The following is a 15,050-nucleotide window of genomic DNA, read 5'->3' on the forward strand; positions in this document are numbered from 1 at the left end:
TCATATAAACATGGCTTTCACGTGCTGGTGGGTACAACATGGAAGGGATTATTAACACACGAAGCGCTAGTTGCACCTGCATTTTACACACCATGAAAAGAAAAAAAAAAGAAGAAGAAGAAGAAGAAGAAGTTGATGACAACTACTATAGAAACAACTCTCGCGCTCAGCGCTAGTCACTAAGCGCAACTTTTCTGAATGACCCAACTATGGAAGGGATTATTAACACACGAAGCGCTAGTTGCACCTGCATTTTACACACCATGAAAAGAAAAAAAAGAAGAAGAAGTTGATGACAACTACTATAGAAACAACTCTCGCGCTCAGCGCTAGTCACTAAGCGCAACTTTTCTGAATGACCCAACGTACTCATTCTGCTGTCACTATTTAACTCCAAATACAGCACCTCAGCACCTTTCGCTTCGTGTGTTATTCAAGCTTCTTCAATTTTTCATACCTTGGAAGTGGAAATTTGAGAGAAATTGAAAAGTTGTGCTGAGAATTATTATGAGACTGCTTCTAGAGTCCTTTGGTCCAATAGTCTTATACTTCCAATGTTCTAGCAATCTTATACTTCCGAGTGTTAGGTGTAAGGAGATTTAACATTAGGTATTAAGTATTGTAGATCCAATATGGTTAGTCTTATACTTCCAATGTTCTAGCAATCTTATACTTCCGAGTGTTAGGTGTAAGGAGATTTAACATTAGGTATTAAGTATTGTAGAGAAAAGAAGTGTAATAAAAGGAATTAATTAGAAACCTTATTTGAAACAGGGTAATTGTAACTAACCATACTGGACAAAAGCAGAGTAGAAGCAGTCTTGATATTTAGACCCGCACGGGTTAGAATAAATTTGGTGGAGTTTTTCAACCAAATCCTTTATTCCGACCTCACGGAACTACCCTGGAAAAGGCAGTAGCACATTTAAAACGGTAGCTTGTGCACCATACAAATCACTCAACGTTGCCTAAATTCAGTGATTTGTTAGGAACTTGTGTATTCAACCTGCTCTCGCAGCTATTTATTAAATTATAAAGCATTTACCTTGCAAAAGTATATATTTTTTGACTATAGTATTCCTCCTCTTCTTTAAAAATAAAATGACGATAGTAAAAAAACAAGGCGCACAAACAGTGGGCAGGAACTTGTGTATTCAACCTGCTCTCGCAGCTATTTATTAAATTATAAAGCATTTACCTTGCGAAAGTATATATTTTTTGACTATAGTATTCCTCCTCTTCTTTAAAAATAAAATGACGATAGTAAAAAAACAAGGCGCACAAACAGTGGGATCTTGGGGAAAGTTGATTTTTTGGGAGGTTCCGTATTTTTCTATTTACTGCCCGATTCTTTGTTGCCCCTGCAAAGAACCAAAATAAATACAATTAGAAGGTACCCTTGCCTAATTATGGTTGAAAAAATGTGCTTAGCTTTCTCAATATAAAACGTGTGGAGTGAAGGTTCTCAACTTGGTCAAATTAAATAAGAAACAAAAAATAAAATAAAAATGACTTGTTTTTTAAGCTTGCCATGTCTGGTAATTTTAAAATCTCTGCAGGGAGATCCATGTTTGGATACAAAAGGACTATTAAATATTTGTGTGATTTTTTTAAAGATCTTTCACAAAAAAAAAAAGTTATTTTTTCAACAAGAGATACATAATAGGAATAAAGAATCGGACAGTAAAAATCTCTCTACATTGCCCACATGTAAGTACTGTTCGGTCTCTAAAGAATAAAATAGTGTAGCCTGAAATTTTGGTTAGAATTGGTCTCATGATAAAACATTGTGGAGGGTTCAGAACAAACTAGGTTGTCCACTTTCTAAGAAATAAGTACCTGATCATGAAATCATGATGTACACTAACTTGGTACTAAAAGCAATCTCATGTTGAAATCCATACTGGAATATTTTGTTGGTCCATAAACCCTTATGTTAACATGCAGTTTATATTGCTGTTTCTTGTACTATATAAAGTCAACATGAGACAACACTTAGGGTCAAATTTTAAAACCAGATTACCTTTTAGGGGCGGTTAGGCTTAGAGTGTTCGGAGAGGTTTTAAGATTTTTTTTTAAAACTACTTTCAGTTCCTGTCTTATTTTACTAAGCTAGGCTAATCAGAGGTTTGTTCATCAGATATCTACTATCCAGATAAAATAATCACATAGATCATTTGTTCCTATCTGATTGTCATCACTTGAACAAACCTATGGAGAGCCTTGCTTGTTCCTAACATTTCACTGTCCTTTTTTGGTTGGTAAATATATAGAGGTGATTTCACCAATGACTTAAGGGGAGAATTTTCAATTGCCCAAAAAGGAGCTTATAATAATCCAAAAAGGAGTTTTTAAACCTCTGTAAATGAAAATCAAATTCAGTTTTTAATTACTTTTTTTCTTTGTTGTACCTATCAATGGGGTTGTTCATATCTCTGCCATAGAGTTTGAAATGAATAGGTACTCAAAATCCAAATGAACTCTTGTGTCACCATTAGAACTTCTTCAACACACTTGCTGTGTTTTTATATGACTTGCAGCTCATTTCCTGATAAATATTTATTGTTAATGAACATTTAGGTTGACAGTAGTCATATTTTTCTGGTGTAATCTGAACTGAGTTATCCATATCTAAGTTCTAACCCACTACAGTCAAAATAAGTATAGATTATTATTTGCAGTTGCATTTTTTGCTTGTGCTTTTGTAAAAGTAAAAGTTATATTACAATATGATATACCAGTGATTCAAAGAACTTTGAAAACTTTATGGTTGTAAAATTACTTTTTTGCCATAGCTAATCCAAGACCTATCAGTCCTCCCAGGGCTAGAACTCACCATAGTCCTGAAACAAAATAACAGAAAGTTACAGTGGTTGGATGAAAATGAACCAATCCATTCTTTACACAACTCCTAAGAGTGGGTGCAGGAAGCACTAGGGTTTGTTCATCAGATATCTACTATCAGATATAATAATCACATAGATCATTTGTCCCTATCTGTTTGTCATCACTTGAACAAAACTTTTGGAAAGGCTGGTTTAATCAGTGTCTTGGTCTCTCGGTCAGGGCTGTTTTTACCCTTGCCCCTGGGCTAGAACAGCACCACCTGCCAGGGCCATTCCTTTCAGACCTTCAGTTTCCATTCGTTTCTTGACAATGGATTCTAAATGTTGAACTTGGGAATTTTCAGATTCTATTGCAAGAAATGCTCTGCAATACTTTAAAGATTTTGTGTATTCCTGAAATAAAGTAGAGGATAACACAAGAATTAATTTAGATTAATATTAAGTGTATAATTTTCTATTTTTAAGATTTGGGCCTGCAAGTTCATGTTGAAATAATACCTAGATGACCTCCAAGAGGTATGGGGTAGAGTCTAAAATTTACATCACTGTTTGTACTCTCTCACTCAATGAAATCCTGGATATGGCCCTGGTCTTAGTAAATAGAGTAATTACCTTTGTCATAAACTATCCTAGTTACTAAGGATTTTTATGTCAAATAAATAAATAAATAAATAAAGATGACCTCCAAGAATGCTTGGGCACCATTTCCGTACTATCTCAGACTCTCAGAGGTCAACAATCATTTCATAGGTGCCCAAGAGAAAACTAAGCTAGGCTAATCAGAGGTTTGTTCATCAGATATCTACTATCCAGATAAAATAATCACATAGATCATTTGTTCCTATCTACCCAAGAGAAGGGCCATTTCAAATAAAGTAATTGAGAGCAGAATAATATGTAATTCAAGAACAAGGAATTTGTGGGTATACTTTTCTGGGTGTGTAGATTTGAGATGATCCTATGTCACTGGACTTTTACAGGCCTCAAATAATCTTTATATTCAAAAATACTTATCAATATAACAAGCAATTTTATTTTTGTTTGGTTTTCTCATTTCAATATTTTCATTGGGTTATAGGAACTTACATATTTGCATCTAACTCACCTTTATTCTAGCATTACCAATAGCTAGATAATATAGGTAATCTCTTTTTCTATCAATATCTTCTGTCTCTGTTTTAAATAGTTCTTCTAGCAAGAGAATTCCCTTTCTAATATCAGCACAGAATTCACTTCTGACTAAACAGAAGGAATAGTTGAATTGTGTCATCCTCGAGACACTGCCATTGTGTAATTCCTCATGATACAGCCTCTCAAACCTCTGTAAATGAAAATCAAATTCAGTTTTTAATTACTTTTTTTCTTTGTTGTACCTATCAATGGGGTTGTTCATATCTCTGCCATAGAGTTTGAAATGAATAGGTACTCAAAATCCAAATGAACTCTTGTGTGGCCATTAGAACTTCTTCAACACACTTGCTGTGTTTTTATATGACTTGCAGCTTATTTCCTGATAAATATTTATTGTTAATGAACATTTAGGTTGACAGTAGTCATATTTTTCTGGTGTAATCTGAACTGAGTTATCCATATTCCAGATAACTCCAGATTCCAATTCCCTTGTAGAATCCTTTACTACAATTAGGTGAATGTCTTCAGCAGAGAGGAAAATTGTTGTTCGGATTCCACAAGAAAAACATATGACTACTACGTATTGCGCAATCAGTAAAAAGAAGGAAGAAAATTACCGGGCCATTAGAACTTCTTCAACACACTTGCTGTGTTTTTATATGACTTGCAGCTCATTTCCTGATAAATATTTTTTGTTAATGAACATTTAGGTTGACAGTAGTCATATTTTTCTGGTGTAATCTGAACTGAGTTATCCATATTCCAGATAACTCCAGATTCCAATTCCCTTGTAGAATCCTGGACTACAATTAGGTAAATGTCTTCAGCAGAGGAAAATTGTTGTTCGGATTCCACAAGAAAAACATATGACTACTACGTATTGCGCAATCAGTAAAAAGAAGGAAGAAAATTACCGTCAAGTCTTCTGGAGACACAACTTCATTTAATATATCGTCTGCCATTGATGAAATACAGGATTTTACTAGATGTTCGTGTAGAAAAAAACTGCTGATTTCTTCTGACAAGATGGGATTGATACTTAATTTAATTTAATTATAAAGAACTATAAAAACTCACTATTTCACAAGAGATAAAACAGGAAAAATACTTTTCATGAAAATTTTGTTTAGAATTTTTTATTTTTCATGGTTTTCAGTGAATCAGTGTTGCCAGATGGAAAAAATAGGCGTATTTTTCCTTGAGCCCTTGTAGGTAGGTGTGTGTATTTTTTTCATAAGGAAAATTGTTGTTCGGATTCCACGAGAAAAACATATGACTACTACGTATTGCGCAATCAGTAAAAAGAAGGAAGAAAATTACCGTCAAGTCTTCTGGAGACACAACTTCATTGTCCCTGAAAATACCAAAGTAATAACAATCAGACAAGATGACTAAGATAGGTATGTATTCATTTGGGTTTGAAACTCTATTTTTAAGACCATGTTTGGATTGACTCAAAAAGGGGACAACTTGACAAGACCACTCACATTACCCAAGCCTACTAGACTCCTGTGATATGGTGTTGATGACCAACAGAATGAGTAAGTACTTTAAAGGCTAAAATGTCACACAATCATGTACTGTGTATGGACTAGAAATTTTCTATACATGGCTAGTAGGTACATTGCATGGATTTTGGACATGATGGAAATCCATCAGACCAACAGAAAGGTCTGCCCATGAGAACTTTCGAACTAATATTGAGTATGATTGATGGCCTCTAGTTCCGCTCAATCAGCACTGTGTATGGACTAGAAATTTTCTATACATGGCTAGTAGGTACATTGCTTGGATTTTGGACTTGTTGGAAATCCATCAGACCAACAGAAAGGTCTGCCCATGAGAACTTTCGAACTAATATTGAGTATGATTGATGGCCTCTAGTTCCGCTCACATGTTTGGATTGACTCAAAAAGCGGGCAACTTCACAAGACCACTCACATTACCCAAGCGGCCCAAACCTACTAGACTCCTGTGATATGGTGTTGATGACCAACAGAATGAGTAAGTACTTTAAAAGGCTAAAATGTCACACAATCATGTCAATCAGCTAAGATCAGCACTGTGTATGGACTAGAAATTTTCTATACATGGCTAGTAGGTACATTGCATGGATTTTGGACATGTTGGAAATCCATCAGACCAACAGAAAGGTCTGCCCATGAGAACTTTCGAACTAATATTGAGTATGATTGATGGCCTCTAGTTCCGCTCATTACTCATATTTCTATTAAACCGGTGGGTTTATGCGTGCCTAAGGTTTCTATTTGTACTTACTCGGTATCACTCATGTCTCCTCTTTAAGAGTTTTCGTTCTGTAACACAAAAAAGAGAAGAATATTAGTAGCCAGGAAATTCAAATTTTTCAAGGAAAGCTGCTGAGGAAATACCGATGAAAATGGATAAAAATTAAAGAGAAAAACTTACCAACTCAAAAATCCACAATGAGTGATGAATAATAGATCACGTCAAACACATGAAGTTTTTGAAAGACTTGTGTCTCTGTGTTGTTGTTGTTGTTGTTGTTTGGATTGGATTTTCGTATTTTTCGTTTTCGAACGAAGTGGGCGCTGTTGTCAAACCAGAACATAGAGCGAGTAAAGCGTATTTTTTTTATGAAAAAAAAAAAAGGTTTTTTAGCCTCTTTATATAGTCTTGTGTGTGTTGTTTTTGTTTGGATTGGATTTTCGGATTTTTCGTTTTCGAACGAAGTGGGCGCTGTTGTCAAACCAGAACACAGAGCGAGTAAAGCGTATTTTTTTATGAAAAAAAAAAATAGGTTTTTTAGCCTCTTTTTATAAAAATTCGAAATGCTCAAATGCATGGCGTTAAGTGGAAGAGAATGCCTCAGGTATTAACTTCACCCCAATTTTAATATTTTTAATGTGTTTTTATTTGCTTTTCAAACCAAACCAATGCAAGTCATCAGCTAAATAAAAAACGCCTATAATTATACGAATGTTACAACAATGTGTTTTTATTTGCTTTTCAAACCAAACCAATGCAAGTCATCAGCTAAATAAAAAACGCCTATAATTATACGAATGTTACAACACTGTTGCAAGCGTATTTTATTTTGCAGTTTTTGTAGGCGCTAAATTTTGAAAATATGGAAAATTTTATTGATAAAATGAAAAAGTGCGCCAGCCTAGTTAGCTTAGTTGGTAGTGCCTCTGCCTTGTAAGCGCTAGGCCGCGGGTTCGATTCCCGCCCGGGGCGAATCTATAGGCTTGAAATGGATCATTAAAATGTCCATTGCCTCTTTATCCATCTAATCATAATCTGTTGTAAATTTAAATTTCTTTTTATTTACTCTTCATTTTATCAGATTATTACTTTTCACATTTATAATCGGGTCACTCCATTGTGTTTGTGAAAATCAAGATAGACAATGTTTCTCCCTATTCCCTTCAAATCTTAGCTCACAATTTTGATTCTTAGTAATCAGTAATGGTAAATTTGTGCTACCAAGTAAAATCTTGGGGTATGTAGATTGTTAATGTTTCTTCTAGTTTGTGTCACTCATATTTAATTAATACAGATTCATTTTATTTTAAAATCATCACTGTTTCTAAATAGAAAAATAGATCACGTCAAACACATGAAGTTATAGCAGTGTTGTTACGCTCGAGACTTGCAATTGTCGTACCAAACTGTTGAAAATGTCGTATTTTTCATAAAATAGTCGTACACTTACATTTTGCATATCTTCATCTTTTTGAAGGGGAAACATAGGACAACTCTTGATAGCACATTACCTTTAGATTGCGGGTTCGATTCCCGCCTTAGAGGGAATTTTCTCACAAAGAAGAGTCCGCACAAAGCACAATTCTAGGACGATATCACCTATGGTGTTAAACTCCAGTGGCGTAGCGTCCATATAAGGCGTGTATGGCGGCCATACACTCGAAATTTCACTCAAATACCCTTAAATATTGACTTTAAACACTGTTTCTTATTTTATTTTGTTCTTTTTACTTTCTATTATTATTATTTTTTTTTACTAGTCCACAAAATATGATACACTTCAGTTATATCTTTTTTTCCTGCAGAAGGTATTCTGGATGGGATGAGTTCTTGGACTTTATTACCTTGAGGATATTTTTAGGATATTCCTTTGGCAGTAAAGCTTTCCTAAAAATTTATTTTTAAATAGGTGAATGTACAGTTCAATCAAGAATGAGGGGGTTATCCAATCCCAATAACTGTCCTGGGACCAACAGGGTTGTTCCTCCCTGGTTGAGCTGATCCCTGTATAAAATATAAGTATACAAGTAAATAAGAAAACCCAGTAGGTGCATGGGTGTTAGTTTTCATGAGTCACATGAAATTTAATATTCTGACTCAAACCACCAATATTATTTCTGTGTTGTTGTTGTTTACTAATGCAAAGGAATTGATCATTATGTCATTTTCCTAGAAATGTGGGATTTCCTAGAAATGTATAAAATATAAGTATACAAGAAAACCCAGTAGGTGCATGGGTGTTAGTTTTCATGAGTCACATGAAATTTAATATTCTGACTCAAACCACCAATATTATTTCTGTGATTCAAGGCCAAAGTGTTTATCAGTCAAGGGCTTGGTCATGCATGAAAAACTAGTGGCTGATTTTTTTTCATCATTTTATTTCTGTTAAAGTTAAAACCAAGGTTGACCAAATCCTGAAATCTACATATTAGATTTGAGGACTTGGCCCTCAAGGGTGCAGTCAAGGGCTTGGTCATGCATGAAAAACTAGTGGCTGATTTTTTTTATCATTTTATTTCTGTTAAAGTTAAAACCAAGGTTGACCAAATCCTGAAATCTACATATTAGATTTGAGGACTTGGCCCTCAAGGGTGTCTCAGAAAAGAGAGCAAATATTTTAACCAGATTTTTGTAAGTCTAGTAAAATATTTAAATATTCACACACTTTTCTGAAATGCCCTGTATATTGATTGCTCATCAGTATGTTGATTATATTATTGATCAATAGTACTACAATTTTACACCATAGGGGGAGCACATGTTAATCTCAGTTAATATCTGTAAATTTATAGTATGAACTATGATTGAAGAAAAACAAGTTTTTTTTTTCCTTTTTATAAACATTTATTATAAAAAATAAATAACAAATTAGGCAGCATTTCCCAAGGCTTTAATGTATTCCTGCAGGACATCAAGTTCTTGGGTTTCCTCACCATAGTGTGTTGATGACCAACAGAATGAGTAAGTACTTTAAAAGGCTAAAATGTCACACAATCATGTCAATCAGCTAAGATCAGCACTGGAAAGGCATGTTTGATGCCTCTGGGAAACATATTAAACATAGGTAGTGGATTAATATTAAAAACTAATGATAATGATGTCGATTAAAGCACACATAATTAAGTAAATAGGTACTTAATGAATGGAATGATTCCTAACAATAACAAAAGTTTACAGAATAGATCAAGCTGTGTCATCCAAACCTATCCATGTAAAAAACAGTGGTCATCTATAAATTCAGAACCATAAAAAAAATAACAAACAGAGAGTAAAAATTGGCTTGAAACTCACAGTTTGATTTGTTTTGTAGACCTGTGAAATTGATCAAAAACCGGAATGTCAGTTTCCTTTTGTCTGATACCAAGTCATTTTGTACACAGTAATTTTATTGAAATGAATAATTATAAATGTATTCCGAGTATGTATCTGCAAATAGGCAAGTGTTCATTATTTTCCCAACAAGCAGTCCACCCTTGATTTGTTTTGTAGACCTGTGAAATGGATCAAAAATCGGAATGTCAGTTTCCTTTTGTCTGATACTAAGTCATTTTGTACACAGTAATTATTGAAATGAATAATTATAAATGTATTCCGAGTATGTATCTGCAAATAGGCAAGTGTTCATTATTTTCCCAACAAGCAGTCCACCCTAATATTCTACCTATGCTCAGCAGCAAACAGCCAAATAGTATTTCATTATCTACCAACATGCCTTCTATACAGCCATGTTAGTAGCACATTAATGAAATTAATCAAAACATGTGTGGTTTCTAAATCTAAGGAGTAAATGGGTTTCAATAAATGCAACGTTTTCCATGTGAGAATATTTCACTTTAGAAATGCTTCTTCAGTTGTTCATATGTTATGAAGAATATAATATTCCATGGCCCCATTCTTACCCAGGTGGGTATGAACCCTTTGTACAAGGCCATAAAACCCTCATGTTTGATGGTCTGCAACAAAAATTCGTAACAAAAAGGTATAATAATAACAACAACAATATTAGAGGAGTACCTATACTGCTCATAATAAATTTTCTATCACAATAATCCCAGGGCTCACCAGACTTACCCACTTTTTGAAAGAAGATTGGAAAATCTTACCTGAAGCATACAGTCAATACTCCCCTTGTACACTCGGACGTGTTGGTTCTTCAGATGTTTTTGATTCATCGGTAGAGCCACCAAAAAGATGAGCAGTTCATATCCGTATGAGAAGCGTGCATAAAGCTCTCTACAAAATAATATTTATAATATTGCAATGCAAATTAGTCTAGCACAATGCTGTATGCTAAGATCTCATTCAGCTTCCTGTACTCGAGTTTTTAAATTGTGAATTGAAAGGAATGCAAAAATACAAGAAAAGAAAAAAAAAAGAACATAGATTACAAAACTGCCCTATTTATCTGAAATAGTAGCTAATGTGACTTATAAAATATGGATCGCACATAGAGCTTTGCTTATAACTCCTAAACCGTGCGTTCCATGCAAAGTTTATGGGTATTTAAAGTACACATTTTTTTTTTTTTATTTTTTTTTTTTATTTTTTTATAGTTGAACAATTTTCCTAGTCAGGATTATCAGGCATACTAAGGCGAGTGTGGAACTGGGAAGGTAGGTAGGTACCTAGTTATACTTGTCTATGCCAATCCATGAAGAGCATGGATGATGGAAATTAGTACCCTACACGCCTTACACTTGAATTTAGACCACGCTACGCCACTGTTAAACTCTCTTTAACCAATAATAATAGATAAACATAATAATGGCTAGTAAGCACTAGGCCTCGGGTTCGATTCATACAGGGGTTCCACCTATGGTGTTAAACTCTCTTTAACCAATAATAATAGATAAACATAATAATGGCTAGTAAGCACTAGGCCTCGGGTTCGATTCATACAGGGGTTCTTTTTTTTCAAGAGCATGACTTATGTCTCCTTTTAGAGACGTTTAGAGTTAAATTAAGGGTTTCCAGGGAGGAACAGTTCTGTCCAAATACTTCTTATTGTGTCTGAAAATTAAATGTTATTGCAAAACCCAAGAAAAGTCACCCCTGGGTTCCCTATATTATGTAATTTGTGCTGACTGATTCTAACCTTAATATTCTACCTATGCTCAGCAGCAAACAGCCAAATAGTATTTCATTATCTCCCAACATGCCTTCTATACAGCCATGTTAGTAGCACATTAATGAAATTAATCAAAACATGTGTGGTTTCTAAATCTAAGGAGTAAATGGTATACCTTACTGGTATATTATATAAGCTGGGCCCGGCTGCACACTTGACTCTGACTGAGAAGGTCTGGATTGTAAGACGGTCTCTAGCATTTTGTTATCAACCATACCTTACTGGTATGACTGCATTACTGCATATTATATAAGCTGGGCCCGGCTGCACACTTGACTCTGACTGAAAAGGTCTGGATTGTAAGACGGTCTCTAGCATTTTGTTATCAACAAATTTGTACCGAAGAAATCTTGATGTATTTATTTACATAATATGTACGCGTATATTTAGGTATATAGGTACCTTGCAATGCTCCAAATGCTGTAAGTAGGTCCGACATTACATACGAGGCCTCAAAAAGACTAGAAGGCACCATGCACCAACGCAAAGTGGTCCATTGAGAAGGAGCTCCAACTCGGTTAATAGCTTTAAGCTTAATTCAAGGTCGTTTATGGTTATAACTTTTTGTTGAAAAAATTAAAATAAATTTCGTATCAAGCGAAACTAAGTCAAGCATAAAAATAATAAATAGGTATAATACATACATGTGCTTATACAAATGTAAGCACATGAGCTGCTTGGCTACAGAGGATTTCTTTTTACTTTCTATTTGAGAATCGAACCCGGAATCCTGAATTGATTAATATATAGGTATAATACATACATGTGCATATACAAATGTAAGCACATGAGCTGCTTGGCTACAGAGGATTTCTTTTTACTTTCTATTTGAGAATCGAACCCGGAATCCTGAATTGAAACTCCCTGACTTAGGGACTTAGGCGTCTGATAGCTTTTCTGGAATTTATGTACCATTTTAGAAATTTAGACACAATCGAGATTTTTGATCAAAAGATAGGGTGGGTCTCTATCATGAATAAAATGTAATTTCATTTCATAGTACATGTCAGACCACACAGTGGATTAAATGGAGAGGAAAAAAAAAATAGTGCACAGATTGAGGAAATGGTACCGCAGCCCCGCCTCTCTTGAATATTTCATTTGGAAATAATAATTCAATTGTGCTCAACCTCGTTCTGGTATTGTTATAATTAAACGGTTAAACGTCACTTGACCTGAGTGCAGAAATTTCAGCTTTTCACTAGGTACATACCTACGAATTCAGTGTTGGAAAAAGTGACTAATATTTTTATATATTTCACGGGAAAAATCCGACGATATAACAATTACCTACATACCTACCTTCCTAGTTCAAACATGGTGCGAGCTGATTTTGGGTTTTGTTTTTATAGTCGCAAATTATTTAGATGCAGCTCCTATAAGTAACAACTACTTATGATCGTGGTGTACCTACGTAAGTGAATGGTGCACTTACCAATCGCACGCGACGTTGTTTAACATATTTCACGGGAAAAATCCGACGATATAACAATTACTTACCTACCTTCCTAGTTCAAACATGGTGCGAGCTGATTTTGGGTTTTGTTTTTATAGTCGCAAATTATTTAGATACAGCTCCTATAAGTAACAACTACTTATGATCGTGGTGTACCTACGTAAGTGAATGGTGCACTTACCAATCGCACGCGACGTTGTTTAACCTTAGTGATCCATTGGGACCTTATGTATTCAACGTGCTTTCAACGCTGGCTTCATGATTTCTGCCTATTCTCAATTTTCTCCTCTTGCTTGATTTGAGAAGTACCTCATATTTCAAGTCATAGATCTCTCTATCCAGCAACAACTCTAACCTCTGTCGCAGATGCTTCAGAGAGAAGGAAACACTCCCACATGTATTGGGTTCTTGCTGCTACAATGAACATTTCTCCTCTTGCTTGATTTGAGAAGTACCTCATATTTCAAGTCATAGATCTCTCTATCTGATGACATACTTCCTCTTTCATTTGAATGTAGGTACGTATTGTACTTGAATCAAGGTAAGAAATCTACTAATGTCCTATTTATGAATAAGAGCCATGCTGAGTCATGGCAAGATAAATCAACTGTAATCACCTCTATACACGATTCATACAATAGCCCGGTGATTAGTTAGTAGCTAGGTACATGATTCCATACATACTTGTAGTTCATGCAATGACCTGTATGTACATAGTGACTGAGAGAAATTAGGGGATTTAAATAGATCAGTTGCGCTTACTTGGGTCATGTTTCAAAGTCATAGAGCAGAAAAAATGAGGACCAACGGCCTATCATCATTTATGATGTCTACTTTACATTCTCTTCTTCGTTATTTTAGTTTCAAAAAATGTGAAAGACTGAATAAATTGTTTAAGTCTTATATCTTGTAGAGTAAAATTGTGTATACATTTGTATGAAATACATGGATGTAAAGAGTTAAATATTGTATGGTGTAATATACACTTAATTAATCAATAAAATATTAAAATGATTTGCACATAAATATGTAAATAAAATCTTTTAGGAATTAGGTAAACTTAGCTATATACCTACCGAATATGTTTTACAAGTTTTTTTTTTTTTTTTTTTTTTTTTTTTTTTCCCTTTTAAATTAAAAAAAAAACTTTTTTCTTTGGTGGGGGTTATTTTTTTTTTTTTTTTTTTTTTCTCTCCTTCTAAATCTAAATCAACAGTCTTCACTGTAGGTACGGTATATATAAGAGTTTAACATTACTCACAGTTTAAAACTTTAGGGAAACTTGTGTATGCTGATTTCTTCCATCTAAAGCCATGGAGTATGAAACACAACGTTTGAAATCTCTCTCTCATGATCTAAGTAAATGTTTTATTTTAAAACAGTCAATATTATGTTGTCACGTAATAGCTCCGTTTCTCTCTGTAAATATGATGAAAAGAGTTGAAATACAGTTTGGTAAAATGCCAGCCTTTCCTCTTACTTGTAGTAGAAGAAAAATACATAAAGTGCCTAAAACATTTTTTTATCATCTAAAATCTAAAGCCATGGAGTATGAAACACAACGTTTGAAAGCTCTCTCTCATGATCTAAATGTTTTATTATAAAACAGTCAATATTATGTTGTCACGTAATAGCTCCGTTTCTCTCTGTAAATATGATGAAAATAGTTGAAATACAGTTTGGTAAAATGCCAGCCTTTCCTCTTACTTGTAGTAGAAGAAAAATACATAAAGTGCCTAAAACATTTTTTTATTAGTACCTACTTAGACATTATTTAAATTACACGTTTTGTAACTTTTTCCTCTATTGAAGCAATTTTATTTAAAGTTTTTGCTTTTTAAAAAGCATTTGTACTATTGTAAGAATCTATAGGAACGAAAAATTGTTTCTCTTGATCTTCTTTCCTTATCCATTATAAAGGGTGTCCCAATAAGAACGCAAGATTTGATTGTAATCTCCGTGGAATAAAATGGACTTCTTAGATGATTTGAGAAGTAAACATTCTAAAATTTTGTATAGAACAATAATCAGACTACTTTGATGGTACACTCGTTTCCTTTTGACAAAATTTTCGATGACAAATTCGAGGAAATCAGGCTGTATCTCGTTGATGCAACTTTCAATTTCACCTTTCAATTGTAATATTAAGTAATTAATTATATTAATGGGAAGTATTGTGTCTCTTCTCGCCCATCTGATGAGAGGCATACTACGGGATGGGCATGCTACGACACAGACC

At 34.2% G+C, this 15,050-nt stretch overlaps 1 protein-coding gene, 3 long non-coding RNA genes and 1 other non-coding gene across 8 annotated transcripts; 1 reads left to right on the top strand and 4 right to left on the bottom strand.

The window, feature by feature from the left end:
- Positions 1-208: 208 nt before the first annotated feature.
- On the top strand, positions 209-1,123 carry LOC113470299. The gene is made up of 2 exons (XR_003393401.1): positions 209-532; positions 626-1,123. It is a non-coding gene; the product is annotated as an uncharacterized LOC113470299 (long non-coding RNA).
- Positions 1,124-1,221: 98 nt separating this feature from the next.
- Positions 1,222-5,321, bottom strand: LOC103516148 (mitochondrial fission 1 protein). 4 transcript variants are annotated; one of them, XM_008481110.3, is made up of 5 exons: positions 5,298-5,321; positions 3,952-4,167; positions 3,098-3,239; positions 2,783-2,831; positions 1,222-1,361 (listed from the first exon to the last, which is right to left on the bottom strand). In XM_008481110.3, the coding sequence occupies exons 2-5, from the start codon at positions 4,114-4,116 to the stop codon at positions 1,334-1,336; spliced, it is 384 nt and encodes a 127-aa protein (XP_008479332.1). In that variant the 5' UTR covers positions 4,117-4,167; positions 5,298-5,321; the 3' UTR covers positions 1,222-1,333. The 4 variants fall into 4 exon arrangements, with proteins under 4 accessions (XP_008479332.1, XP_008479330.1, XP_026684430.1 ...); XM_008481108.3 differs by lacking the exon at positions 5,298-5,321 and adding an exon at positions 4,892-5,110; XM_026828629.1 differs by lacking the exons at positions 1,222-1,361; positions 5,298-5,321 and adding an exon at positions 4,892-5,114 and having other exon boundaries at positions 2,687-2,822; positions 3,089-3,239.
- On the bottom strand, positions 2,132-2,207 carry LOC113470301. The gene has a single exon (XR_003393403.1). It is a non-coding gene; the product is annotated as a small nucleolar RNA Me28S-Cm2645 (small nucleolar RNA).
- Positions 5,322-6,258: 937 nt separating the features above from the next.
- LOC103516149 lies at positions 6,259-6,552 on the bottom strand. The gene is made up of 2 exons (XR_541748.3): positions 6,405-6,552; positions 6,259-6,292 (listed from the first exon to the last, which is right to left on the bottom strand). It is a non-coding gene; the product is annotated as an uncharacterized LOC103516149 (long non-coding RNA).
- A 2,717-nt stretch (positions 6,553-9,269) lies between these two features.
- LOC113470300 lies at positions 9,270-10,408 on the bottom strand. Its single transcript, XR_003393402.1, has 3 exons — positions 10,331-10,408; positions 9,719-10,180; positions 9,270-9,539 (listed from the first exon to the last, which is right to left on the bottom strand). It is a non-coding gene; the product is annotated as an uncharacterized LOC113470300 (long non-coding RNA).
- Positions 10,409-15,050: the final 4,642 nt, after the last annotated feature.

Source organism: Diaphorina citri, unplaced genomic scaffold (assembly GCF_000475195.1).
Source record: "Diaphorina citri unplaced genomic scaffold, Diaci psyllid genome assembly version 1.1 scaffold1497, whole genome shotgun sequence".
NCBI classification, from domain to species: domain Eukaryota; kingdom Metazoa; phylum Arthropoda; class Insecta; order Hemiptera; family Psyllidae; genus Diaphorina; species Diaphorina citri.